At 47.1% G+C, this 27,441-nt stretch overlaps 1 protein-coding gene across 4 annotated transcripts in view; it reads right to left on the minus strand.

Moving 5' to 3' along the window:
• The window catches only part of L1CAM (L1 cell adhesion molecule), a 109,216-nt gene that overhangs the window by 58,088 nt on the left and 23,687 nt on the right, over nucleotides 1-27,441 (minus strand). For 3 of the 4 annotated variants that reach the window (XM_044443624.1, XM_044443622.1, XM_044443623.1), the window contains exons 3-7: nucleotides 13,502-13,516; nucleotides 13,096-13,201; nucleotides 4,850-5,043; nucleotides 2,911-3,033; nucleotides 1,736-1,906 (exon numbers count right to left, since the gene is read on the minus strand). In XM_044443624.1, coding sequence (XP_044299559.1) covers nucleotides 1,736-1,906; nucleotides 2,911-3,033; nucleotides 4,850-5,043; nucleotides 13,096-13,201; nucleotides 13,502-13,516 — 609 coding nt within the window. The remainder of the gene's footprint in view (nucleotides 1-1,735; nucleotides 1,907-2,910; nucleotides 3,034-4,849; nucleotides 5,044-13,095; nucleotides 13,202-13,501; nucleotides 13,517-27,441) is intronic. The other variant, XM_044443625.1, reaches the window with a different exon arrangement.

Consider the following 27,441-nt stretch of genomic DNA (forward strand, 5'->3'; position numbering starts at 1 on the left):
GCTGAAAAAGGCACTGTTCTTCTGGTCATCAAGTCATTTCCCTCAGTAACCCAGCTGTGAATCTATCCTCCAAACCCCCTGCCTTTTCATTAATATGCTTGTCACTCAGAAATAGGGACAGACAGACCTGACCATCCCAGTGTCACAGAGGTTGTCAGGTTTTTAGTATTAAGCATTTCTTGTCTCACTTCAATAAGTTCATTAGTCAACTTCTTTAACCTGCATGAAAATGTGTACTTCTTTTTAGTCCATTTCCCCAATGAATGCATTTTTCCAATTATTTTTCACTGATCAATTGCAGTTTTGTCTAAAATATACGTTTTGTGAGCATTTTTCTCTAACATGCTTTTCCCTTCTTTCTAATGAGATGCATTACTCATTAAAAGAAATTAGGAGAGTAAGTACCCGGAGGAGGGCTTTCTCTGCGTTGCACCCAACCTATGGAATTCACTCCCCAAAGAGGTCCGCCTGGCACCGTCGTTACTGGTTTTTCGGCGCCAGGTAAAGACCTTTTTATTTAAACATCATTTCAATTGTTAAAACATATGATCTGGCCTGGGCAACTTCTTCTTCCTTCTCTTTCTCCTCCTATATTTTTATTTTATACTGATAATTTTAATTTTGTATTTGTAAATCAAGGTATTTTTTTGTATTTTTATATTTAATGGTAATTTATTATGTACTATTGTATTTCAATGTATTTTATCATGTTGTAAGCCGCCCTGAGGTTTCGGCAAGGGGCGGCATAGAAATGTTATAATAATAATAATAATAATAATTACCCAGCTCAGAAAAATGCCCATTTCAGGACACCATTCTGTCTTGGTTTGCATATTGGTTTGTGAGGCATGAATGTTCAGAATTTGTATTAAAGATGACATGAACAATTCTCACTTCTCCCTCCTTAGAACCAATCGAATCCACTTGCTAACACCTCATTTTTGTCCTGTCCATCCCATCTGAGACATCTGTCCTCTTGGCACAGAGTTCATTTTATTGCAGCCTGCTATATGCATATTTACACAAAGAACCCCACTCGAGCAGTGTACAAATACTGAACATCAGAAACCAGATGTGGTATTATGGAGCAACTGCCAGGCAACTCATGCCAGAAAACCAGCATCAGTGGATTCTGGAAAAGACTGAAGGTGACCATTAATTTTAGTGGTAACCTGTAAGTCTTTCAGGATTGGGGAAGTTCAGGCCTGTGGGTGAGATCCAGCCCACCTGGGATCCCAATCCAGTTTTCAGAGGTTCTGCTGATCGCCCCACTCCCTTTCCCCAATTCCTGTTCATTTGGTGGCCTCATGAATGCCCTTCATTCTTAAAGATTGCAATTTCTAAGGTTTAGTTACTCACCAAAAGGACTTTTAGCTACAGTATTCTGAGTTGGAGTTGGGCGGTTTTTTGCTTTTACTTTTGGTAGGAAAGGGGCTGTCACACTTCTTTGCATTTTGGAATGTAACTCCCAAGAGCTTATCTGAAGCTGAAATAAGCCCACAGGCCAAAAAAGACCCTGTACTCATCCACACACAGTTGCTTCATTTCCCAGCCCCAGCCTTGTACTATCCCCAAAAACTCACACTTTCTCAGTGAATATCCTGGCCATAAGTCAGGCTGGGTAGACAAAAGGTCAGGGTAGAAATGAGGCTGATGTGCCTCTGTAATAACCAGCTACTTCTTCACCCCAGAAGGTGGCTGCCCCTTTGGAATTCAGAGTCCCTGGAAGACTTACTGGCAATGACTTTTAATTCAATGGGCTCCTTCTGGATGATGATTCGAGGGCCCTGGAAATGGGCATTGCAAATGTAGTCCGGCCGGCTGTCAGTCATCTGCACATTGGCAAAGTACAGATTCCCATCCTGGCCCATGGTGACTCGTTCGTCCTGTGTGATGTGTTCGATCTCTGGGAGGGGGAGAAGAGTAGGGGACAGAAAAGAGGGGTGAGAGGGCACGGAACAGCCAGCCACATCTTCCATGCACGCACACAGCTGATGACTCAGCCAGCACTCAAGAAAGAAAGCAATTGGACCCCTTTCCCTCAGAGGCACTGGCAGCAGTGATAGGAAACTGAAGGTAGCATGCCAGACTTCACGTTTCAGAAGCCCCTGCTGCCCTGGCTAAAGGCCAGGAATGCTGGGAGTTGTAGTCCAAAACATCTGACAATCTCCTTTCTGCCCACTCTTAAGCTAGGTCATGGAGAATTTAGAGGAAGCAAATACACAAGGTATATAATCAGAGGAACTCGCTTATGTATTGTGAGTTTCCTTACTTCAGAACTGAACTTATGGCATTCAAACAAATACCAGAAAAGAATCCCAGGACTAACCCTGACTCAAATTAACCCTGAGTGTGCTGAATTGGACTAAAGTCCTCTCTGCTCAAGCCTTCCCCTTCCAAAAGAGTGGCATCTGGGGAGCTCAGAAACAGGGTTGAAACAAGGCAGCCCTTCCCTTCATTTTTTCATCACAAGAATTCTCTGGCTAGCAGGACCTGGGCTCTGGATCTATACAGGCAAGTTGCTCCATGAGACAAAGAGCAATATGGTAGCCTCTCTCCCAGTCCATGTAGAGAAGCTGATTGGGCTACCCATTTCATCTTGCTTCAGTCTTACTGACAGGAGTGCATCTACTACCAGGATCTAATAGCTCCTGGCCAGTTGAAGGAGTCAGAACAGGTTGTATGACTGACACAGAGCTCCATCCTCCAGAAGAGAGAAATGACCCAATCCAATCAGGCAGTAAAGAACGTAGCAGTCAGATTCATTTCCTTACAATGGAAACTCCCTAACCACATGAGGTATCATGTTTACTGCTAGCTCATTTGGTTTAATGCAAAGCACTCCTGCCTCAATTAGGTCTGCCACAATCCCATCAACAGACCTCTAGAAGGGCCTTCCATGGTACTCACTGCTATTGAGCCAGTAGATTTTGGGGGGGACAGCACTGGTGGGTGGGTTGCAGGGTAGGACCGTACTGGTCCCTTCTTCTGCTGTTATGGGTGCCACTTTCTCCTTTGGCCACTGTGGGGCACCTGAAAGGCAAGAATGACAGAAGGTAAAGGAAGTCCTTGGTAAGCAGGGGATCACAGGTGGGGGAACCCATCCAAGATGGCCACTGGAGAACAAGAGGCATTGTTTGCACTGTCCTCTGGGTTGGGTTCATTACACATCCAGGTCCTCAGGTCCCTTGGGAAGACTGTGTGTCTTCTGATTGTTACACAGTGAGTAGAAATGCCTACAGTGGCACTGAGTCTATAGCAGAGGTGGAAAACAAGAGCAGAGTGATGGGCCTGGATGCTCATTGCCTGCCAGGAAGTATACATTGATGAGGGCATCCAATAAAAAGAAGAAGAAAAGAAGTGGGGGAGAAGGGGATGGAGGGAAATTAACCTGCCAGAGTCTGTACTGACTTATGGTCTCCTGGAGTGGCGGGCCGGGGTCAGGGAATCTATGCAAGCCCCACAACACGACATCAGGCCAAGCTACATCAATGCATCATGTGCAGCTTTGATTTCTAGTTTTCTTTAGGTAGTTATAAGTGAGAGGCGAATTTTTTGGAGTGCATCCAGATAAAGGGTATTATCCAGTTGTACCTGGAGTCTCACCACCTTCTTCCATACAGCACGGGAAAGGGAGTGATGAAAGATCCCCCTCTCCACATTATACTGCTCAAGTTCAGGGGGAGATAAACAGGGGAGCAGACAAGCAGCCGTTACTGAGGCTCAGGGGCAGCTCACAGTCCACAAGGGCTGCAGTCTCACACTACTGTGTTATTGGGGCGAGGGAATATATTCCAGCCTCCTGGCTATACAAGGGCACATAACCCTGCATGGCCTCCAATGCGTGTGCTGCTACAGCAGGTGTGTGACATCCCCAGGCCCAGCATTCTCCCATCCCACAGCCCACGAAGCAACTCAAGGGCACCGGGCGAAGGGAAGGGGAGTGGTTTCCCCCTCTGCAGCTGTCGGAGGAAACCGAGTAGCAGAGGCAGCATGAAGCCAGCAGAGAGTTTGCGGCTGAGCAGCGATCTGAACCCAGAACATCCCGCTCCACAGCTCATCTTGGAAGCGGCTCTTCCTCATCCTCCTCAACATGCCCACTGCTGCCACAAATAATGTGTGGTAAAAGATGGAAGGATTTATTTGGAATGAAACAAAAATTAAAAGGAAGCCCCAGTTTCGGGAAACAAAGAGGATGTTGTCAACAGGCTATAAAATGCCATACAGACACACACCCTTAATAAACCCTTTCTGGCATCCATTCCCTTTGGTGGTTCTAGTTAGAATCAATAATGTGCCTCCTCTTGCCTCTCCTGGCACATCCTTTATTTTTTTATTTTCTTACTCCTCCTTCAGCAGGCACGGGAGGGGCAGGCTGGGCCAGAGAGAAAGAGTGGGGGAGGGGCCCACCGAGGTGCTGATGGAGAGGGCTGGCAATTACATCACCCAGCACCACAAAACCATGGCAACCGTTTCTGTGGAAACAGGAGCAACCGGCTGCACTCCGGGGAGCCCAGGCAGGTAAAAGGGGAAAAAGAGCCAAAGATACGACACATTTATTGCGAGGGAGAGGGGATTAATTTATTGCCCACAGAACTGGCGTGTGTGTGTGTGTGTGTGTGTGTTTGTGTGTGTACTAAACTGCAGCCATTGTGGGACCAGAAATAAGCTGCATCAGAAAACCTCAGGCAAGACATGTTACAATGCTTGTGTGTGCGCCTGTGTGTGCGACGTAGTTAGTGCTGGAGGATATGGGAAGAGGATTGTGGCATCCCCACAAAAAGGGGGGCTGAATCCAGGCAACTCAGGCTAAGGCATTCTGGAAGGGGTGTGCAGGTGTGCAACTCACTCTCGGCTATGATTTCACTTTCAGAGCTCATGGCACTGCCCAGGATATTGCTGGCGTAACACTGATAGGTCCCTTTGAAGGAGGTGTCCACGTTCCCATTGGTAGTGATGATCAGGGTCCCAGAGCCTTTCCGCTGTGTTATCCCTGGCATTCCATGTGGATCAAACTTTTTCCCATCCTTGGTCCAGCGAAACCTGTCAAAGAGGAGAATGTACAACAGCATTAAAGGAACACATACTAGAGAAGAAGCTGGGAAGGAAATCCAATTTCTGTTGAGCCAGCCCTGGCAGAGGAGGGATGGCTGCATGAGCATGCAGGTGGAGGCAGCATCTGTTGGGTTAAAATTTGGGAGAACTGAGAGATGCTGCTATCAGTTCCATGCAAAGGTGGATGATAAAAATAGGATGACAGAGAAGAAGGAAGATTGATTGAAGAGTGGCTTAGTGCATTGGGCAGGAGGGTACAAAAAGCAGGGGTTTCACCAATCACAAATGGGAGGTTCGATTGGGGAGATGCCTGTGGGAGCGTTAGGGTTACAGGGTGAAAGTCAGAGGGCCAATAATTTCTCTCACATACAGAAGAGCTGGGATGAATACAAGGAAGTAGATTAGGTGAAGAACTGAGGTCAGAGTAAGGTCAGGGACATTACTGGAGCAGCATATGAAGAAATAATGGAGACAGGAAGAACAGGATGAAACAGAGCTTAGAGTACTTCATTCTCATATCCACTCATAACTTCTGGAAATTGGTACCTGAAGCAAGCCAGCCCCAAGGGCTGTTCAGTTCTAACTTAGAAAAGAATGTCAGAGCACTCAGAAATGTAGTGCAAATTAGCAGAATTTCAGCAAGTGTACATGGTTTGTAAAAAACCCCCAATACTTTCTGAGTGCTTTATTCCCAGTCTGGAATGTATATCTTGGTAAAATCTGGAATGTTGCTTGATGCAGAAGAGACAATATCATATCTTGAAGGGATGACCTCTGTAAAGGGATGTCTCTACCAGTCAAATGTAGCATGATTGCTTTGGGGTGCTGCTGCTCCTGCTTCCTGGAGAATCACCCCCTGCTATTATCCCTTTGCAAACTAGAAACCGTAGCCCTGTTCAGAATGCTATACGTGCCATACATGTGTGAACAAAGCTGCATCCCATCATCCTGCCCTGAAGCCACATGCATCAAATAGCCCTGCCTCCTGGCAGCCATGGGTATAGTATGAACATCTGGACACATGTGGCACTCACACAACTCTATGCACAGAGACTTCAGTGCAATTTGAAGTTGTATGTGTGACGGTTCCTCCCCATATGTACCACAGTGCAGTGGTCCTTTTTGAAAGGCAGTGGATCAGCATTGCACTCCAACTGCCATGCCTCCAAGGAAAGGGCCAAAATGAGGGCAACTGCGCTGATCCATATCAATAAACTCATTCTAGCAGTTTTCATCTCTGTCTGGAACAGATCTTTTATGAAGTTATTCGGGTGTAATTGCACATTCAAGAGCAAACCACTGTAGAACACCGAGGTAGCTTACAACTCCACAGTACTGCCAATGTCACCTCTCCTTACATTCCAGCTGTTGTGAGGACTACAGCTAAACTCAGAGGAAAAAGAGAATTCTGAGAGGAGGATGAGGGTTGGCAGAGGTTGGTGTTCCTTCCCTGGCTCCACTACACCACCAGGGGGCAAAGCTAATCAGTGTGGACAAGCTCCTTTTTTTAATAAGTTTTATTTGAAATTATAATCCTAAAAAACAAAAAGAAAACTACAAACAACATCCATCATCAAAAACATCGAGCCCGCGGGGTCAGCCCCCACACCCTTCTTTTTCCATTTATGATAATTTAAAAAACATATTTAAATCTATGCCAAGTCCTGTTTCTCTAGCCAATAGTAAAAAGAGTCCCAAGTTTGACAGAAGTAGTGTGGACAAGCTCCTTGATCATTCTTCAGTACAACAGGTGAAACATCCTTCTTTAGACTGCTGCATGAGGGGATGGGCTGCAGTGGCCCTGCATTTTCCAAGAGCTTCACTAGCTTCCTGTTTCTATCCAGGCACATTTCCAAGCCCTTAACAGCTCGGAAAATGAGTAACCAAAAGGCCACAAATTTCTGTATGAACTTACCTGAGTGTTAAAATCACCAAAAGAGGCCTTTCTCTAGATGTGTTCTTCCACCACTCCCCAAGATTCAAATTAGGGGGCTGAGGTCAGTGAGAGTTACTTACAGGGATAAAGTTTAAGATGTGCAGTGTCTTGTTGATCCTAATGCAGAGGATGCATGTGAAGGATTATTCTGTTGCTAAGCTGCTTGGTATTACAGCTTTTGGCCTGAAAGTGCAGAACTGGTGTCTGGAATCAGGGATGGGCTAAATGTGGGCTGCTACTTGGGAAATCACTCCCGACCCTCATGATGGACTTTGTGTGGGCAGGTGGCCCATCGATTCAGAGAGCTAGTGTCCAGCTTGTTCTGACTGGAGTTGCATTTCTCCTAAAACATGGTAATAGGCCTCGAGATGTTGTTGGCCTGTGATTCCTATCAGCCCTGGCCAGCATAGCCAATGGGGAGGGGTGATGGGAGTTGTAGTCCAACAGCTTCTGGAGAGCTGCACATTCTTTATCCTCACACTAAAGGACTGAGTTGGTAGTCCAGGAGAACTTTTGGATCCAACATTGCCACTGGTTGCTCTGACAGGCTTTGTGGCCAAGGTGCCCCTCTCTTCAGTTTAAGCTGGTGTGCAAGCTATGACTTTCATGGACAGATAGTCTGGCCACATTCAGCTAGGCTCTAGGATTGACTAATGTAAAGCACTGTACAAGGGGCTGGCTCTGAAGACAGTTTGGAAGCCAATTAGTTTAAAGGGCAAGCACTAGACGAGGGATGGCGAACCTTTTAGAGACTGAGTACCCAAACTGAAACCCACAACCCACTTATTTATCGCAAAGTGTCAACACTGCAATAAAACCCGAATATGATGCCGCAGATTCAAATATGCCAAGGGGACAGCACAACATTAATTAGGACATCTCTTTGTTAAATCTTAGATATTAAATTTCAATTTTCATAAGAAAACTCAAAGCTAAAATCTTGTGTTAATAAAAATGAATGTATTAGCACTCACAGCCAGTCCAAGCAAATATATATATATATATCATTGGCAGCACACTGACCGGCCATGAGAAAGCTCAGACGAGACACAGCTAATGAGTTGCAGCTCATGACATCATTGCCTGGTGCCACTACTCCTTTCCAAGCATGCGCGTGGCCCCTATGTGCACTGTTATCTGATGCTTGGCTGCTGGGACAATGCTGGGGTGACTTGGCTCACGTGCCGACAGAGAGAGCTCTGCATGCCCACTGTGGCACGCATGCCATAGGTTCGCCACCACTGCACTAGACGAAGCTCCAGGCCATGGGAGATGTTGTTGTTGTTAGTTGCGAAGTCGTGTCTGACCCATCGCGACCCCATGGACAACATTCCTCAAGACCTTCCTGTCCTCCACCATCCCTCAGAGTCCACTTAAGCTCACACCAACTGCTTCAGTGACTCCATCTAGCCACCTCATCCTCTGCTGTCCCCTTCTTCTTTTGCCATCTATTGTTCCCAGCATTAGGCTCTTCTCCAGTGAGTCCTTCCTTCTCATTAGGTGGCCAAAGTATTTGAGTTTCATCTTCACTATCTGGCCTTCTAAAGAGCAGTCAGGGTTGATCTCCTCTAGGACTGACCGGTTTGATCGCCTTGCGGTCCAAGGGACTCGCAGGAGTCTCCTCCAGCACCACAATTCAAAGGCCTCAGTCCTTTGGCCCTCAGCTTTCCTTATGGTCCAACTTTCACAGCCATACATTGCAACTAGGGAAACCATAGCCTTGACTATACGCACTTTTGTTGGCAGGGTGATGTATCTGCATTTTAGTATGCTGTCTAGATTTGCCATAGCTTTCCTCTCCAGGAGCAAGCATCTTTTAATTTCTTGGCTGCAGTCACCATCTGCAGTGATCTTGGAGCCCAGGAAAATAAAATCTGTCACTACCTCCATTTCTTTCCCATCTATTTGCCAGGAAGTGAGAGGACCGGATGCCATGATCTTAGTTTTCTTAATGTTGAGTTTCAAGCCAACTTTTGCACTCTCCTCCTTCACCCGCATCAAGAGGCTCTTTAGTTCCTCTTCACTTTCTGCCATGACAGTGGTTTCATCTGCATATCTGGGGTTGTTGATATTTCTCCCAGCACTCTTAATTCTAACTGGTGATTCATCTAGCCCCGCCTTTCTCATGTTGTGCTCTGCACATAAGTTAAATAGGCAGGGCGACAGTATACAGCCTTGCCAAACTCCTTTCTCAATTTTGAACCAATCAGTGGTTTCATGTCCAGTTCTCACTGTTGCTTCTTGACCTGCATATAGGTTTTTCAAGAGACAAATAAGATGGTCTGGTACTCCCATCTCTTTAAGAACTTACCACAATTTGTTGAGAGCCACAAAATCAAAGGCTTTAGCATAGTCAATGAAGCAGAAGTAGATGTTTTTCTGAAACTCCCTAGCTTTCTCCATGATCCAGCGTATGTTGGCAATTTGATCTCTAGTTCCTCTGCCTCTTTGAAATCCTGCCTGTACTTTTGGTAGTTCTTGGTCCACATACTGCTGGAGCCTAGCTTGTAGGATGTTGAGCATAACTTTGCTAGCATGTGAAATGAGTGCAATGGTGTGATAGTTTGAACATTCTTTGGCATTGCCCTTCTCTGGGATGGAAATGTAAACTGACCTTTTCCAATCCTGTGGTCACTGTTGAGTTTTCCAAATTTGCTGGCATATTGAGTGTAACACTTTTACTGCATCGTCTTTTAAGATTTTGAATAGCTCAGCTGGAATACTGTCACTTCCACTAGCTTTGTTGTTGCTCAGACTTCCTAAGGCCCATTTGACTTCACATTCCAGGATGTCTGGCTCGAGGTCAGTGACCACCCCATCGTGGTTATCAGGAACATTAAGCTCTTTCTTGTATAGTTCTTCTGTGTAATCTTGCCACCTCTTCTTAATCTCTTCTGCCTCTGTTAGCTCCCTGCCTTTTTGGTCCTTTGTCATGCCCATCTTTGCATGAAACATTCCCTTCATATCTCCAATTTTCTTGAAGAGATCTCTGGTCCTCCCTATTCTATTGTTTTCTTCTATTTCTTTGCACTGTTCATTTAAGAAGGCATTCTTATCTCTTCTAGCTATTCTCTGGAATTCTGCATTCAATTGGGTGTATCTTTCTCTTTCTCCTTTCGCTTCCCTTCTTTCCTCAGCTATTTGTAAAGCTTCCTCAGACAGCCATTTTGCTTTCTTGCATTTCTTTTTCTTTGGGATGGCTTTAGTTGCTACCTTTTGTACAATGTTGCAAACCTCCGTCCATAGTTCTTCAGGCACTCTGTCTATCAGATCTAATTCCTTAAATCTATTTGTCACCTCTACTGTATATTCATCAGGGATATGATTTAGGTCATACCTGAGTGGCCTAGTGCTTTCCCCTACTTTTCAATTTAAGCCTAAATTTTGCAACCAGAAGCTCATGATCTGAGCCACAGTCAGCTCCTGGTCTAGTTTTTAGTGACTGTATAGAGCTTCTCCATCTTTGGCTGCAGAGCACATAGTCAATCTGATTTCTGTGTTGACCGTCTGGTGATGTCCATGTGTAGAGTCATCTCTTGGGTTGTTGGAAAAGAGTGTTTGTTATGACCATCGTATTCTTTTGACAAAATTCTTCCAGCCTGTGCCCTGCTTCATTTTGTACTCCAAGGCCAAAATTGCCTGTTATTCCAGTTATCTTTTGGCTTCCTGCTTTAGCATTCCAATCCCCCATGATGATAAGGACATCATTTTGGGGGGTTAATTCTAGAAGGTGTTGTAGGCCTTCACAGAACTGGTCAACTTCAGCCTCTTCAGCACCAGTGGTTGCGGCATAGACTTGGACTATTGTGATGTTGAATGGTTTGCCTTGGATTCGAACTGAGATCATTCTGTCATTTTGGAGGTTGTATCCCAGTACTGCTTTTCCTACTCTTTTATTGACTATGAAGGCTACTCCATTTCTTCTGAGGGATTCTTGCCCACAGTAGTATACCTGATGGTCATCTGAATTAAATTCACCCATTCCTGTCCATTTTAGTTCACTGATTCCTAAGATGTCGATGTTCAGTCTTGTCATCTCTTGTTTGACCACATCCAGCTTGCCTTGATTCATGGATCTTACATTCCAGGTTCCTATGGAGTATAGATCTTTGCAGCATCGGACTTTCCTTTCACCACCAGATACATCTGCAACTGATTGTCCTTTCGGCTTTGACCCAGTCGCTTCATTCTTTCTGGCGCTACTAGTACTAGCCCTCTGCTCTTCCCCAGTAGCATATTGGGCACCTTCCGACCTGAGGAGTTCATCTTCCGGCATCTTATCTTTTTGCCTTTTGGTACTGTCCATGGGGTTTTCATGGCAAGGATACTGGAGTGGGTTGCTGTTGCCTTCTCCAGTGGATCACGTTTTGTCAGAGCTCTCTGCTATGAGCTGTCCGTCTTGGGTGGCCCTGCACGGCATAGCTCATAGCTTCATTGAGCTACGCAAGCCCCTTCGCCACGACAAGGCAGTGATCCATGAAGGAGCCATGGGAGATACCTCAGTCCAATTTAACATCACTCCCCTTCCTCCACTGCTGAGTGTAATCTCTATCATTGTAACAGCACCCTGTTCAGTCCTCTCATTGTTGGCATGTCTCCCATCAGCCATTGTACCTGAACTTCAATGTCAAAATGTAGCTCTGCCTGCCTGTGTCACCAGCGTCTTCCTCACTGGTACACACATAAAGGCTGAATGGTTGGAGCTGCTCCTCCAGTTGCCGCTCTGTGGTAGTTGCATACAAGGACTGTGGAAAGCATATTCCTGGGTTCAGACAACATGACAAGCCATGGTGGTACTCAGAAACCACAGAAAAAAGCACTATTCCTTATTACGGTTTCTAAAGAAGGAACTTACCATGGTGAAATATCACAGCTGGTCTCAGACAGAATGCCAAGCCAACAATGGTTAAAACAAACAAACAAACAAACAAACAAACAAACAAACAAACAAACAAACAAACCTCATGGCTTTTGACATTGTCTGAACTAGCCATGGTGAGGACAACCAATTTGTACACTTTAAAAGAAGACTAGACAAATTCATGGAGGAGAAGGCTGTTGAATGCTACCAATCTGGAAGGCTCTATGCCACTCCCAGCACCCGAGGCAGTACACTAGGTACACCAGCTGCTGGAGAACACATTACACCTGAAGGACACTAAGCTGGGAAAAGCTCATGCTGGAGGAGCAATTTGAATCAAGAATTTTCCCTGATTGATGTCCCAGTTTCCAGGTTATCACAGGAAATGTTTTGCATGTACACATTGAAACCCAACATGTACAAAACAATCCAAATAGCTAACTTGGATGTGTAGGTTTTCCACACAATCCCCTGCTCTGCACCTGTTTCCTCTGAGCTAGCCTTCACTGGTGATGTTGGTATTTCTCCAGATCAATCCACCCAGAAAGATGTCTTCACAGAGAAGCACATGGTCCTGCTTACGCTAACATGCTCCCACAGGAAACCCCTTTCCAGTGTAAAAAATGTAGATGCCTCCAGTTTAATTTAAGGGAGTGCCTTGAGGTGAAACTAGACCAGGCCTTGAGGTGAAACTAGACCAGGGCTGGGAGATCCCTGATCAGATCTGCTGCCACTTTTGCCTTTGTTTAAAGGCAACCCGGGGGTGGGGGCAGCTGAGGCTAAATTGGACTAAAGCTGCAGTGCGAAGGGGCGGGTGGGTCTCACCTTTCCACTCCATGTTATGTCTCCAGTTGTTCCCCACCCCTGAAAGAGCACGTATGATAACACATCAGTGACCTGTGTTTTTCTGCTTCCACAGCTGACAAAATCTTGCTTGGGGCTGCAGGTGCAGGGAGCAATTTCAACTAGAGAAACTGCCTGGATGGGAAGGGGAGTCTCCTTATAAATAAGCACCAAAAATAAAGGTTAAACCATCAACATCATCCCTCTCCCCATTTAACTCCCCTCTGCCCCTGCTCTCTCTCCCTGTGTCTACTTTTCAACCAAGGACATAATCCAGTTACAGATTTCCCATCTTGCATCCAGTTGGTTCCCCAGGTATCATACATTTTTGACAACACTACCGTGAAGACACGTGATATTCCCTTCCGAGGGGAAACAACATAACTTTTCCCATACTCACATCACAGGTGGATTCCCGGTGGCCTCGCATTTCAAGGTGACCTCATCATTGGGGAACACAACAATCTTCTTCTCTGGCTGCTCTTTGAATTCAGGGGGCTGTTGCACTGCAGAAGGGAGAGGCGGGCAGGCCAGTGAGCAAGCAGAAGCCTCAAGGCACAAGGAACCTGCACCCTGGAGTCATCCCCCTATCCAAGCATGCTGCAAGAGCTTTATCTTACTGGAAGATGTGACAGGGACCGAGCCATCCCAACTGCACCCTGAAGAAGCCCCCTCCTTACAAGGCACTCACCCACCAGTTCTTGATTTCTTCTTTCCCCACCCTGCTCCCATCCAGCACAACTGCAGCCCTGGCCCCAGCCCTCACCCCAGCCCAACCATAAGCACCCATTTCATGGAAGACTCACAGTTTGTCTGATCAACTGTTCCAGCAAAGAAGCAATAGAAACAAGAGAGAGGAGAAGAGGGGGGAGAGAGAGAGAAGAGATAAGTGTTTGTTAGCGACCATTCCACTAACAGCATGGATATACAAATGTGCATTCCATGTGTGTCTGGCTGGACAAAACGTAAGCACTGCCAGCCGTGAGGCTGCCAGATGAACATGTTTGAGGTGAGAAGCGAGAGTTGGCAGGATTCTAGTGGGTGTTAATTTGCACAGATGTGAAGCAATCGGGTGTGAGCTTGCAGTGTGAATGAGTGCAAGTGGGCAAGGCAGCCAGACGTCTGCATGTAGCCTCCAGTGTGCAAGATGGCTGCATTTGTGTGCAAGCGAGAGTGTGTGAGAGAATTCAAAGCAAGAGGGCGTGAATGCAGCACTGTGCAGCAGGCATGCGGTAATGAGTGAGAATCTGCTTGTGGAAGCAAGACAACTACAGACAACTCATGTGGCAAAATGGGGAACAGAACATCATTGTCATCACTATTACAATCGTCTCTCATCTTTTTCCCCTCTAAGGAACCAAAGTGAGCTTACATGATTCTCCTCTTCTCTATTTTATCCTCACAACAGTCCTGTGAGGTAGGTCAGACTGGGAGTCAGTAACTGGCCCAAAGTCACCCCGTGAATTTCATGACTGAGTGGGGAATAGAACACATGGGCTCCTGGCTGTAGAAGCTTCCTCGGACTCCCCACTGGGAAGTCCCATCCCAGAAGTCTTAACCACCACACCACACTGGCTCTCCAACCAGCTCGTGCTGGCTTTCCCTTAGTCTGGTTACTGATGGCCAAAGGGTGCTTGACTAGTATTCCGTTTGGTCATTCTTCTAAGTCAAACCCAACCCCAGGACAAAACCAGAGATAGTTTTTCTTTTTCATGTTCTGCCACAGCTTGAGAAGAAACTTATAAAGCTACAGACGTGGGATTCTGAGGGAACCAGTTTGACCTTGTTGTAAATTGGTGTGCTTTCTTCTGGGAAACTGTCCCCGTAGATCAAGGATGCACACACTTTTTGCTCCAGGGACCATGTCCAGTGTCACTGGGGTGTGTGAACATGATTGTACATGCACAGACACAGACATAGGACCATCTGCATGCACGTGCACACAGAAGTGGACCGCTTTGGGGTCACTGCTTTGGCTCTGCTAACTGCAGTGCCGGGAATTTTTCCCACTCCCCAGCTGATCACCTGTGTGGCCAGGGAATGACGGTGGGGAGACCACAAGCAAGCTGGGCTGCATCAGCACCCATGAGCTCCTTGCTGTGGAAGCTTCCTCGGACTCCCCACTGCTAGGAGAAGGCATGTTTCCTCATAAGAAAACAATAATGCTAACAGAACCAGAGACCAGGCAGGCTGAACTTTCCTCCCCAATCAAATGTCATTTTGGGAGATTTAGTAAATAAAAAACAGGATTTGTTTTATCAACATGTTGGGAAAGAATTTATGTCTTTATCGCAAGCCAGCTAGGAATGTGTCAGAGAGGCAGCTGTCTTCTTTTCTAACATCTCACCCGGGTGAGTTCTGCAGCATTTTGCTCCAATGACACTGTCCTTGTTGAGTTCTCTCTTTGTGACACACCACAGCATGTGTCACTTGAGGGGCGATGTGGGAGTGCGGGGGGGAGCTGTTGTGCAGAGGATCCTGTCTTGGGGCAATGCAGGTGGACATGATGCCATTTCAGAACATCTCAGGCTTATACCAATACAAAGAGGACAAAAGGGCTCAAATGGACAGGGAGTTGGCCAATGTGAAGTCTGAAAAAAACTTGCACTGCTGCCACTGGCGGGTGTGTGTGTGTGTGCGCGCGCGCACATGCACGGCACAAGCAAAAAGGGAGAGGCACAAGTAGACATTGCTGGTTTGGAGGACTGAATATGGTGCACTGAGTGACACAGACATGCAAGGATGGCGAGCCTTATTTCCCAACTCAAATGTCTGATAGGGCAATTAAGGTTATAGGAAGCTGCTGTATACGGGTCAGACAGTTGGTCTTTCCAGCTCAGTATTGGTGACACTGATTGGCAGCAGCTCTCCAGGCTTTCGGGCAACAGGCTTTTCCTGCCCTGCCTGAACTGAACTTGGGATCTTGGCACAGCTGACATCACTCTCTCAGTGGATATCTTGTGGGAAAGGCACCTGCCTGTTCTGGGGACGGTGAGGTGGGTGAGCAGTCTTGGAGAGCAGGTGGCTGCCCCCCTGTGGCACTGAGGAGGACGGAGCACAAAGGGAGAGGGCTGGGCTGGGCTGGGCTGGGCTGGGCTTCTCTCGGACTTTTAACCGTAGATGGCGAAGCTCTTTGCAACAAGGAGAGAGACATGGCTGAAGAACAAACAGCACTGCCTGTGAATGTTGCAGATCGAGCTGTTGTTCAAAGGCACCATTACAGGAGAAGACGGAAAAGTTGGAAGCCTTATGAGGGGTGTGCACTGTGTAAAGAAGAACAAGCACTGCAAGCGTTCCTTTAAGCCAGACCAGCCTGAATGGAGGGCATAGTGAGGTGCTTGCTGATGAGCCACACTCCGGTAGAGGCCCACTGTTGGGCGCCCCTGGGAGTCACTCCCCCTCTTGGCTCTTGCCCTCTGTTGTTCACCTGCCTCTCGCTCTGGCCAGCAGAGGAGAAGCTGAGAAGTGGGAGCAGTGGCTGCCACTGCCTCCTGGCTCATCCAGCAAGCATGTGGCAGCACTGAGGAGAAGGCGGAGCTGGAGAAGGCAAACACACAGAGGGGCCTTGAAATCCCTGCCGTGGGGCTGCATTCAGCCCTCCAGAGGCAGGGAGTGCTCTTTGGGTCAGCACAGCAGCCCAGCCAGCCTCCTGTCTGCCCCTCCCCACAAGCCCCTCTAATACAAGCTCAATTGATTCCTGTAGGAAGCATTGCATCTGGTTGAGTCAGCGACAGGTTGGAGAGAGAGTCGAATCCAATTAGGTGAGGCGAAGGGGTCTCTTGGGATGCTCTTGCCTGCTCATCCAGACATGAGGGGAGAGGGAGGGGGAAGCAGAGAGAGACATAAACACAGAGAGCGAGGGGGGATGGGGTGGTGAGGAGGAGCATGGGTGGGGGGTGGACCCTAAACTTTAAGGGCTTAGGGTGAGAAAGTGCTCACAATCACGGAATCACTGCTCCACACCAGGCTATGCGAAGTATCCCTTCTTCCCAAATGCTTTGATCCCAAGGCAAGTTTTTAAAAAGGCAGACTGGAAGGAGACTCCCAGAATTAAAGCACTGGGTAATTATTTTCTGCTTAGAGCTGGTAGTGATTCCTGAGGGAATTGGGAAAAAGGAACCCAAGGGGAGGGATACTGTATCTCTTACCAACAACCACATTTTTAACAGCAAGACATTGAATTTGGATGGAATCACTTTCAAATAATATACACTTTGAGACTCGTCTAAAATGTTCTTGTTACTCTGATCCGCTGCATGGAAAACAGTTTATGACTGCAATCCCACACACATTTACGAGGAAGTAAACTCAACTGAACTTTATGGGGTTTCCTTCTGAACCAATATGCTTAGCATTGCACTAGAGGATTAATCAGAATGTTCTACATTCATAAACATCTATAACCTCATGGAGGTACTGAGAGACCCACAACATTTTATTTATTGCTAAGTTTCCTTTATTATTGGTTAGGAAGGAAAGAAGCTCTTTTCCTTTCCCCTATCAGATGGCATCTGTTTGATTATTGGAAATGCCCTTGGTAATTTGAAACTCTGTGCCTTTTTATATACTTTGGAAAGCTGAATTAGATGTTTAAGAAATCAATAGCATGTTGGCACATTTGTTTCTTTCACTCAAGCTCATTGCTTTTGCTTTTTGGGTTTGGAACCCAACATATGAGGATTTTATTGGGATTTCCATTAAGTCCTCCAACTTGGAGGTTTAGGGACATATGATGCAGAGTAGGAGGTGTACTCCCAGTTCTATATTTCTGCTCAATGGCCTTTTTAGTCCGTCTTGCTGGAGGACCATGGATTGGCAGGGAAGGAGGCTGAAGTGACTTCAGGGTACCTTGTACCCGTGCCCCCTGTCCAGAAGCGCCTTTTTTTATTCCTCACAGATATCACTTTCCCAGCATTGGACAGAAGCTGATGAGTTCCTTCTGATCAGCTGGAAGGGCTTGGAGGAGGGGAGTTGGAGCTCTGATTCCCAGCTCCAAGACTGAAGCCAAGTCTGGGAACCCAAAAAATCCTATGATTGCTCTCTCTGGGATGTAAATAGCACTGTTACCAAACAGAGGTGGACAAAAGAAAGATCTCCAGATCTCAGCTCCCAGGTGCACCCGCAACTGGAGTATTGTGTTCAGTTTTAGGCCCCTCATTACAGGAAGGATATAGCCAGGTTAGAGTCAGTGCTGCGTAGGGCCACAAGGTTGGTGGCCAGTTTGCAGGGGATGCCATATGAGGTAAGACTGAGGGAACTGGGTCTCTTCAGCCTGGAGAAGAGGAGACTCAGAGGGGATATGTTGGCAACATACAGGTATGTGAGGGGATGTCACAGAGAGATGGGTAGAGGCCTGTTCTCCCCTGCAGAGGAAGGCAGGATGCACTCCAACGGAGCAAAGTTCAGAGAGCCAAGGTTTCATTTGGATGCCAGGAAGCACTTCCTGACAGGACCTCAAGGGTATGGAATGGGCTTCCACGGGAGGTGGTTGAGGCCCCATCAGTGAGGGTGTTCAAAGATAGGCTGGACATGCACATGGTGGGCATGTTGTGAATGGAGCCAGCTGGAGCAGACTAGATGGCCCGGGAGGCCCCTTCTGACTTGCTCTGTTTCTATGTTTCTATGTTTCAACTTCTTCCCATGGCCAATGAGCAGGAATGCTGGAATTGAAGGTGCAAAACCTCAGGTGATCCACCCACTTATGTCATGAAACCCGGGAAGCTTCCTTATGCTGAGTTAGGTACCTCTGCTCCACTCAGAATGACCTACTCAGAGTTAAACAACCCAGTGGCCTCCAGTTAGACCACAATCTCCATCACTGCTGACCACACTTGTTGGGACTGATGGGTGTTGTAGCCCCATGCATATGGGGCTTACACCTGGTCTACTCTAACTAGCAAAGGCATTCGGGGCCAGCCTAGATGCATCCTTGATTGCATGACTGGCCTGTGCTGGTTGGTTTTCCCGTCACAAAATGTCAGGCAACTGGGGTGCAACAGTCCACAAGGGGCTGAAGGCTTCCAGACCGAACTGCTGTTTGCCATGGGAGGGAAGCTGCCATTCCTAACACCAATGGCATGTCTCTCCTGGGGCAAAAGGCAGCCACATGGGCCATCAGGGTGGGGCTGGGGGACGCCAATCCAGTTTGAGACCACACCAGGGGCAATTGTGCAAAGCATCGCTCCAATAGCTCCCTGGCAGTACACCTGCTTTGCACGCAGAAGGTCTCAGGGAATGATGAGAGATGTTGTCAAACCTACCTGAAGGAAACCAGGTGGCAATGATAACTCTGAGCCAGATGGACCCATGGTGTAAGTGAATTCAAGGCCAAGTCCTACATCCCTATGTTTCTCTTCCCCAAGCCATAAACCCGATCTATATCCCACCCCAATTCCCTGCTATTAGGTAAAGAAAAGCAACCATGTAAAGTCCAGTCAAGTGATCAATGCCACATCCGATCTTGCCCTTAGGCCAAGCAATTTCCCAGCTCTACTTCTCAAGAGCTATTTAAATTACAAATGGCAGAAGGTGAACCTGGGACTTTCTTCATGAAAAACACCTGCTTCCCTCTGAAGCAAGGATTGCACAGTCAGTGGTGACAGAGGGAGTTCAAAGAAGCACTCTTGTTCTGTAGGTGAACTAAACGTTTTGCTCCCCTTCTTGCATTGTGCACTGAGTGACATAACAAACAGCACACCACCAGCCGAGCAGACCATCACTTCCTTATTTTCATTTAACTTCAGTATCTCACACTATTTTGTGCTGCATGGGAACTAGCCTGGACCAAAGACCGCTTCCCTCTCATGGAACCAGGACACCTTCAGTAGCACAGATCAGAACCTGCACTTTACCAATATGCCAGGCAAAGATTTACCCCATGGGTAAATCTAAGAGTATAGAGAACAGCGCCTTCCTCAAGAGTTTCACTTAGCTGAGGCAGGCATCCTTGCAATTGTGGTGCCCCAGCTGGATACCTCGTGCACTTCCACCATTGGGCTAGCCTGAAACATCTGCAAATGACTCTTCTGATGACTTAGATCTTTTCCAGAGCCCTATTCTGAGTGTCTTGGCACAGTGAAATCAGGATAATACCCACAATGGGCAGGATCTTTTTAGTGCTGGCCCAAATTTTTGCTGTGGGAAGTCATGGCAATAATAGTTCACCAAGCTGGATTCACCTTGGCCTTTGTAGAAGCTGGTCAAGACTATTTTATTTGCTTCATGGGAGAAGGCACATCCTTTCTTCTTTTCTTCTCTTTCTCCTCCTTTTTGTTTCTGCTTTGACCATGTAGGGCTTTTAGTTCTGTTCTTCAGTTGTCATTTTATTGTGCAGGGTTTAATTGCATTTCAAATTGTTTTAATGGCAAATTGTGTTCAGTAGCAGTGAGCTGTCTTGAAGGCAGAAAAGCCATACAGAAATTAATTAAGTAATTAATTAAGAACAGGACCGTCATGGAGTCCCTCTCCCTGACTCAGAAGCACCAAACCTCCTCCCACATCAGACATGAAGGAGCCAACTTGAAGATGCTGCCTGATGGTCCAACGACGCGATAAACAACTGTGTGGGACAGCAGCAGAAAACATGCATGGGGAGGCAGGCAGAAAAACAAGGGGGAAGGGAAAGGTTTGAGCACTTCTGCCCCACCCCCACCCCCCTGCTTTTCTGCTCCATAAAAGCAGTTTCTGGGGCTGCTCTCAGCTAAAAGGCAAGCCAGGAAAGAGCGATCCTATCTGCTCAACTCCCGCACATTGCCTATTTTGGTCTGTTCCAATGGGATGGTGCAGATCAGCCTTCCTGAGTCTGTTGCCCTCCAGATGTGTTGGACTGCTTGCCATGTATGACGGCAGTTGTGATCTAACACATCTGCAGGGCACCAGATTCAGGAATCTGATGTGCTCATGAAACCCAGCTGACATGACAATTATACCGTAGTTTTAAAGCCTCCCTAAAAGACTACACTAAAATTATACCTTTATTAGATTTACTAAATATATTATGCTAATTTAGCATATATTATGCTAAATATATTGTGCTAATTTTGGATTATTTTCTCATGGCCAACACAGCTTTCTTGTCTTTTTGCATTTACTATGGTAATCTGTTTTGTTTTGTCTTTTTTTAAAAAAAAACTTGCTAATGCACAGGGATGATTAAAACCAAATATATTCAGTTCCTTCCTTCATTATTCTTATTTATTTTATTTATTTGATGCCATTTCTCTCCCTTTAAAAAGAACCCAAAGGTAGCTAACAAGTCTCAGTTAAAAATGTTTGTTAATGCACAATAAGGTAAGACTTGTCAAAGAACAGACAGGATTTAAATATTTATTATTCTACAACTACCACCAATTCTGGTGTAGAAGAGCCACGTGTTTTCAATGCTTTGGAAGTCCAGTGGCAACAGAGCTGCAGTCCACAGCTGTGGTCCCTTCAGCAGTGATGCCCCAGAGATCCCAGAGTGCAGGGCCCTCCCTTGGCTCTCATGGCTTTTGACTCTCCTCTTCGCAATTCCTCAATGTGCCTTTTGCATGGAAAAGGCACCTGTTCCCCTCGTGCACCTGGCTGACTGAAACCATCGTTGGAGGTTCTTCTCTCTATGCCTTGCTTTCTGGATTTAGGCAATAGTGAATGATAAGGGGGCCTTTGGGTGGTGATGCTCCCCTCTCAAATGTTCCCCTAAGGGAGGCTCACCACACATTTTTCTTAGGTGCCTTCAGCACCAGGCAAAGGGAACTGCTGTTGCAGTTGCTGCTGCTGCTGCTGCAGCATCTTTCTAAACCTGTCTTCCCCAACCCTGTGCCTTCCAGACACATTTGGACTGCAACACCCAGAATTCCCAGTCACTGGCTCTGCTGGATGGGAATTCTGGACGTTGCGGTCCAAATGCCTCTGAAGGCCACCAGGTTGGGGAAGGCTGTTCTAAACCTTCTAGAAAAGAGATGAGCAACCCATGGCCCTCTAGATATCTTGGCTTACAATTCCAATCAACACAAACCAACATAGCCAATGGTGAGGGATGATGAGAGTCATAGGACAAAACTTCTGGAGGGCTGTTGGGAAAGGTGCTTGTAAGACAATCCTATAATTAGGCAGAAGGTGATGGCCCCACCCTGTTTAAAAACATCACAAGTTTTGGTTTTATTCTGCCCCTGTGATGCCTATGTGTTTTCATCCCTAGCTAGCTCCCTTAGTTCAGGAAATGATGTTGCTGTTTTTGAGTAAATGCACTTAAAATTGGACCTCAAAATGGACCCAAAGTTGATGGTAACCACTTTTCTGTGGATAAGGGCTATGCAGTCATCTCTGACCTGCCAGAGGTTAACACGGCTTCCTTCTAACACAGAGAAACCACAAGCATTTGGGTGAAACCTCAAGTTGCTGTCCAGCTGGGGCTTTCCCCGCAACCATTGCAAGTGTGCCCTACACAACAGCCGCACACTTGCCGTTCTCAGGGTTCAGACTAGCATTCATACACTAACACAGAGACTCTTGCAACAGCCCTGTAAAGTAGGCCATTATTACAAACTCCACCCTGCTGACAAGAGTGGGGCCGAGGTGGAGAAAGAACGGCATCTTGCCTTGGCAGAGGAGCAAGTTGAGCTTGGGACTGCTTAGCTCAGAGTGTATTCTGAGTCTCTTTCAGCCAGGGGTTTCAGAGGAGACCTCCAGGGCTGCACCCTAAGGCTGAAGGCAACGGGGTCAGGAGCAGCATACCAAAGTACCAGCATATGCCAGCTCATTGCTCTTACTGCCAGAAAGGAAGCCTCGGGAGAAAAGCTCCAGTCTTTTAGGATTGTGGGGAGGAAATGCGCAGCAGTCAGGAAGCCTGGGACTCAAGGTATATGAACAGAAAAGCAAGGAAGGTATAGAAAAGCTTTAAATAAATTAATAAGCCACCAAATGCTCATTGTCCAGGGGACAGAGAATGGGTGGGACGTGGCCATGGGAAATCCCTGGGAATCCATCAGGGCCCTGTTTGACCTAGGAACCTGAAATGCTCCTGGACTGGACAACCTTCCCCAACCTGGTACCTGCCAGTGGTGTTCAACTACAGTTCCCATCACCACCCACAGCAGCTGGCTGGGGATTATGAGCAGTAGTCCCACCAACTGAGAGGGCAACTGCTTAAGGAAGCTGCCTGACACTGTACAAGGTCTCCTGAATCCTCATCAGCCAGCACCGCTGCAAGCTTTGTTCTCCTTGTTTCCACCCCACTGATGGCTGGACACTCCCCCTTCTCCAGGCTCCTGGTCACTGTAGCTTTAAAATGCCACCTCCTGCTCCTCAAAGCACAGCCAGTAGTTCATCTACATAGGGACGGGAGTGGCCTGAAAAGAGCTAGTAAGGAATGAGGAAAAAGCAGCTCCATTGCCACAGGGAAAAAATCTTACTTGCTCTAGTTTAATTCTAAGACTGCTATCTGGGCACACAGTAATAAAGCATTCCTACTTTGAATGAATGCAAAGTAGATCAGTGGATCCTGGGAAACTACACCCGTGGGGGCAGGAGCAATTAGCTACAGGGATCTTAGGAATACCTGCAGCTCACTGGGAAGAGGCTCAGCAGCTCTAGCAGACTACAAAAGGGCAAACCAGCAAGGGAAATAAAATAATAAAACCTGTCAGCTTAACATCTATCCCCGTGCAGTTGTCAGAGGAAATCAGGAAACAACTGATTTGTAAAGCATGCGAGCATCCAAGGTGGATTTGTGAAGAACAAATTATGTGGAGCTAAAAAGAAACAAAAATCCTCTCTTTGACAAAGTAGTTCAGTTTGCGGACAAGAGTGATGCAGTGGAGATATATATGAGTTTAGCCAAACTGTTGACGTTGGCTCAGCCTGATTGCCTCATAAATAAACTGGAAATATCTGGACTGGAAAGGAGCTATTCAACCTACTTTACAGGTGGTTGTTATGAGGATAAAATGGAGAGGAGAAGAACCTGGTTAGGCTACACTGAGTTCCTTGCAAGAGGAAGAAAGATGGGATATAAATGCAATGCAATGCAGCAGCAGTAGTAATGTTAATATTCCAGGGAGAGTGTTATCAATGGAACAGGGCTGCCTGTAATGTAATGACAACTAGCATTTCACAGCAGTCTTCCCTGCATCCAGTGTCATTGCACGGTATTTTTGGATTTCCTTGAAGGAGAGAGGACACACCCACTCGTGGCACATGAAGCAAAAGCAACCGCAGGTACTGCAAAGGACAGAATTAAGATTCCAAACACTCTTTGTGAATTGGAACACAAAGCCCTGGAATTAAAGTCAGCCATACTACTGAGGTGGGAGGCAGGGAGGACAAAAGCAGAGAAAATGGAGGGGAACCATCAGGTACAGAATTCCCTCATAAAGAAGGATCTGCACCACTGTAAGTTGTAAGCCTTGCTATATTTGGCAAGGGGGCAGAGATTGATCTGCATTTTTTAAATCCTGTCATGGGAAATATCCATGGTTCTTCATAATTCTTTTAATAAGAGAGCAGTCCCTGTCACCTCCCCTAGAAAGGAAATCCTGCTTCTCAGTCCTAAGGGTGGGGGGACAGGCTGCAGCTGCTCAGGGATAAAGAAAAGGCAATTCTGCACATGCTCAGAGATGCTTCAGGTATAGAGGTACAGGGGCACAAATGCAGAGCAGTTGCCTCATCTCTGTGTTCAAACTATAGTTAGTCCATGAAACTCACTCAATGGCTCTGGCAAGTCACTGCATTTCCATTGTAAAAGTAACAATTCTTCCTTGCATGCAAGCCCCAAGTCATGCCAGGGACAGATCTCCAGTTAATGTTAGAGAAGCCTTCCCCAAGCAGGTGCCCCGCAGATATGTTGGACTACAACTTTTGTCTTCCCCAAGAGCATGCACTGAGGATGATTGTACTCCAGCACTTCTGAAAGGTGCCAGGTTAGGGGAGAAGATTGCTTCATGAGAATGCACACAAAGATCAGCCAGCCTCCGGTTTGAGCACCGACTACTCAGTGCCGAGCTCGCTCCCAGCTCCATGGCATCTTTCCCAGTGGATGATGGACTAGCCTGATGCCAACACTCCTCTCCGCTCCCCACCCCATGTCTGTCTCTTCAGCTGGAGTGTCTTCTGCAGAGACATTTCAACCTCTGGATCGATCTCTCACCACACCCACCATTGGGAGCAATCATCTCCTTTTCCCACAGAAACCCCACCGGCCGCAGAACCCAGCATACAGCAGGAGGGATGGGAGGGTGGGAGGAAAGCAACACACTGGGGAGTCGCTCGCTGCCTTGCCCAAGACAGACGGAGAGTCACACACAGCCTTTATGGTTCCCACTCAGAGGGCACATTTTCAAAGCGCTTCTGGACAGGGCAGGTGGGCACCTAAGCCCTACAACCACGAGGTGCAAGCCATTTCAGCCCATATAGTGGCTGTGCTTACCCACCTCTATCACAGAGCCAGGCAGCTAGGACCAGATTCTCACCAAGGAGGTAGTCCTGTATCTGACATCACAACTGCAGACTACAGGTGTGGAAGGCACACATGCCTGAATACTCCTCCACACAAAAACCACGCCTCTTCTGGCAAGGAGATAGCTACCCTACACAATCCTTCTCCCTGACATACTAGCTTTCTATGTGCAGGGATCTGGGGGAGAGAGGAAAGTTCTTTCTGTGGATGAGTACAGACTTGCAGAGTACAGCTGGAGAGAAAGTTAGGCCTGAGAGAACAACATGAGCTACACAGTTGCTTCTGCACAGGCAAAAAAACAGTTTCTCCATTTTCACACTAAACCAAGGGAGGAAGCTTAGTTGTTGTTGTTTTTGTCTGTTTGTCTGTGTGATTCATTTATTTGATGTGCATCCCACCTTTCTACCAAGAAAAGAACAATTTGAGGTAGCTTAAAACTGCAGATAAATAAACATTTCATTAAAAAGCAGTAATAAAACAAATACATGTAAGTTGCAGTTAAAAACACAACAACAGAACAAGAACAGCATGCAGCCCAGGAAACCTGCTTGCATGCCAAATAATGCCTCCATGAAAAAAAGTCTCTGTTTGCCAGCAGAAGGAAAACAAGGAAGGAGCCAGCCGAGCCTCCCTTGGCAGGGAGTTCCACAGGCTGGGAGCAGCCACCAGGCAGCCCTCTCAGGCATCACTTCCAAACACATTTCAGAAAGCTGCAATGCCAAAAGACAGGGCTTTCCCGAAGATGTTTATACCCAGGCAGGCTCATATGCCTGCACTTGCTCTGAGTTAGGACAAGGCCTGAGTTTGAGAACAAGAAGAGGCAAATTAGTGAGGGAAGCTGAGCTCTCCTCCCAGTGTCATAGTTATCTGGCCACTGCCTTTCCCCACCAGCTCTCTTCTTTTCAGGTGCCCAGATGAGTTCCATGACAGCAGGGTAAGCTCTGGGCACAGTGGGGCTTCAGTCCCCCTCTCACTCACCTGTCCTCTGACACTTCATGGTTTAGGATGGCCACTTGGCCATGTGGGGCCCTCAGGCACACCTCCAACCAAGTGTGCCTTCTGGACCCCTCATGACCTCCTCCTTGTACCACCTCTCTTCCGCCGGTCGTTTCAGGCAGCCTGGGGATCCCCACTCTCCTTGGGCAAGGGAGTTGACAAGGGATTGCCATGGCAGAGGGAAAGGCTCTCCTGCTGTACAGGTGCAATGAGATCAGTGGCACCCAAGAGGAGTCGTGTCTGAAAGAGCCACAGCAGCTGCTGCAGTGGGAAAGAAGTGTGGCAGCCAAGACTTCTCCCCCACCTGCCCCTGCACCATTGCTGCAGCAGGAAATTAGTAGATTGGGATCCTCACAGAAATGGCTGCCCTGGGGGAGGAGAAGATGCTGGTGAAGGTGCACCCACAGCACCCCCATGGCAATTTACAGCAGTACTTGCAGACATTTTTTCAAAGGTGTCCATGGACTCCAAAGAGCTGCCCGCCCAAGCTCAGGATTGGTCTTCCCAATGGAACACGCTCTCCCATAAGTGTCTGCCTGATTGTTAAGGCCATCTTCAGAGGCTCCTCCCTAGGCACCACGGCCAATTCCCCATCTGTGGAATACCTTCCCAGGGAGATCCACCTGCTGTCCACATTGTGCACATTTAGATGTCTCTCTTCCAGCAGACCCTTACATTGTAATCTGTTGCTCTGATTATTAACTCTGCTCTTTAATATTGGTGTTGTTTAATATTTGGATATTTTGATAGTGCTAGAATGGAAGGGGGCAGTTTCATTCTGCAAACTTGGAGAAGCCCAGCTGCTGATGCTGGGGGAGGAGGGAATGCCAGCATTTTGGTCTGGCAACAGAGATCCTTTATCAGCCACTTATAAGGCAGTACATAAGGATTCAGGCTGGCTGGTACCAGGACAAAGCAAAGCCTCCTCTAGCAAAGATGCTGACTGGGAGAAAACCCTGTGCAGGGTTCTCTCCACAGTGCTGAAAAGACAATTACCTGCCCGCCTCCTGCGCTGTCCTTGGTACTGAACCTCGCCTACCGCCTGAAATTGTCATTGTAAGGAGGCAAGCAAGCAGAATCAGGAGGGCCACTGACCTTGGCAGGGAAGGGGCAAACAGGTAGAATTCATAACTCCTCATGAATCTAGAAAATTATAATTGTCTGGAGAAGATGAGGCACTGCATCCATCAATAACTGTGACATGATCCAGCGAGCAGGTTTCATCACAACCATAAATGGCATGGATGGCTTTTGTCTCTTATCTCCTACCCCATCTACAAAAAGAAGTGTGACTGCTCATCTCAGAAAATCATTGAA

Source organism: Varanus komodoensis, unplaced genomic scaffold (assembly GCF_004798865.1).
Source record: "Varanus komodoensis strain SLA01 unplaced genomic scaffold, ASM479886v1 scaffold42, whole genome shotgun sequence".
Lineage (NCBI taxonomy): Eukaryota > Metazoa > Chordata > Lepidosauria > Squamata > Varanidae > Varanus > Varanus komodoensis.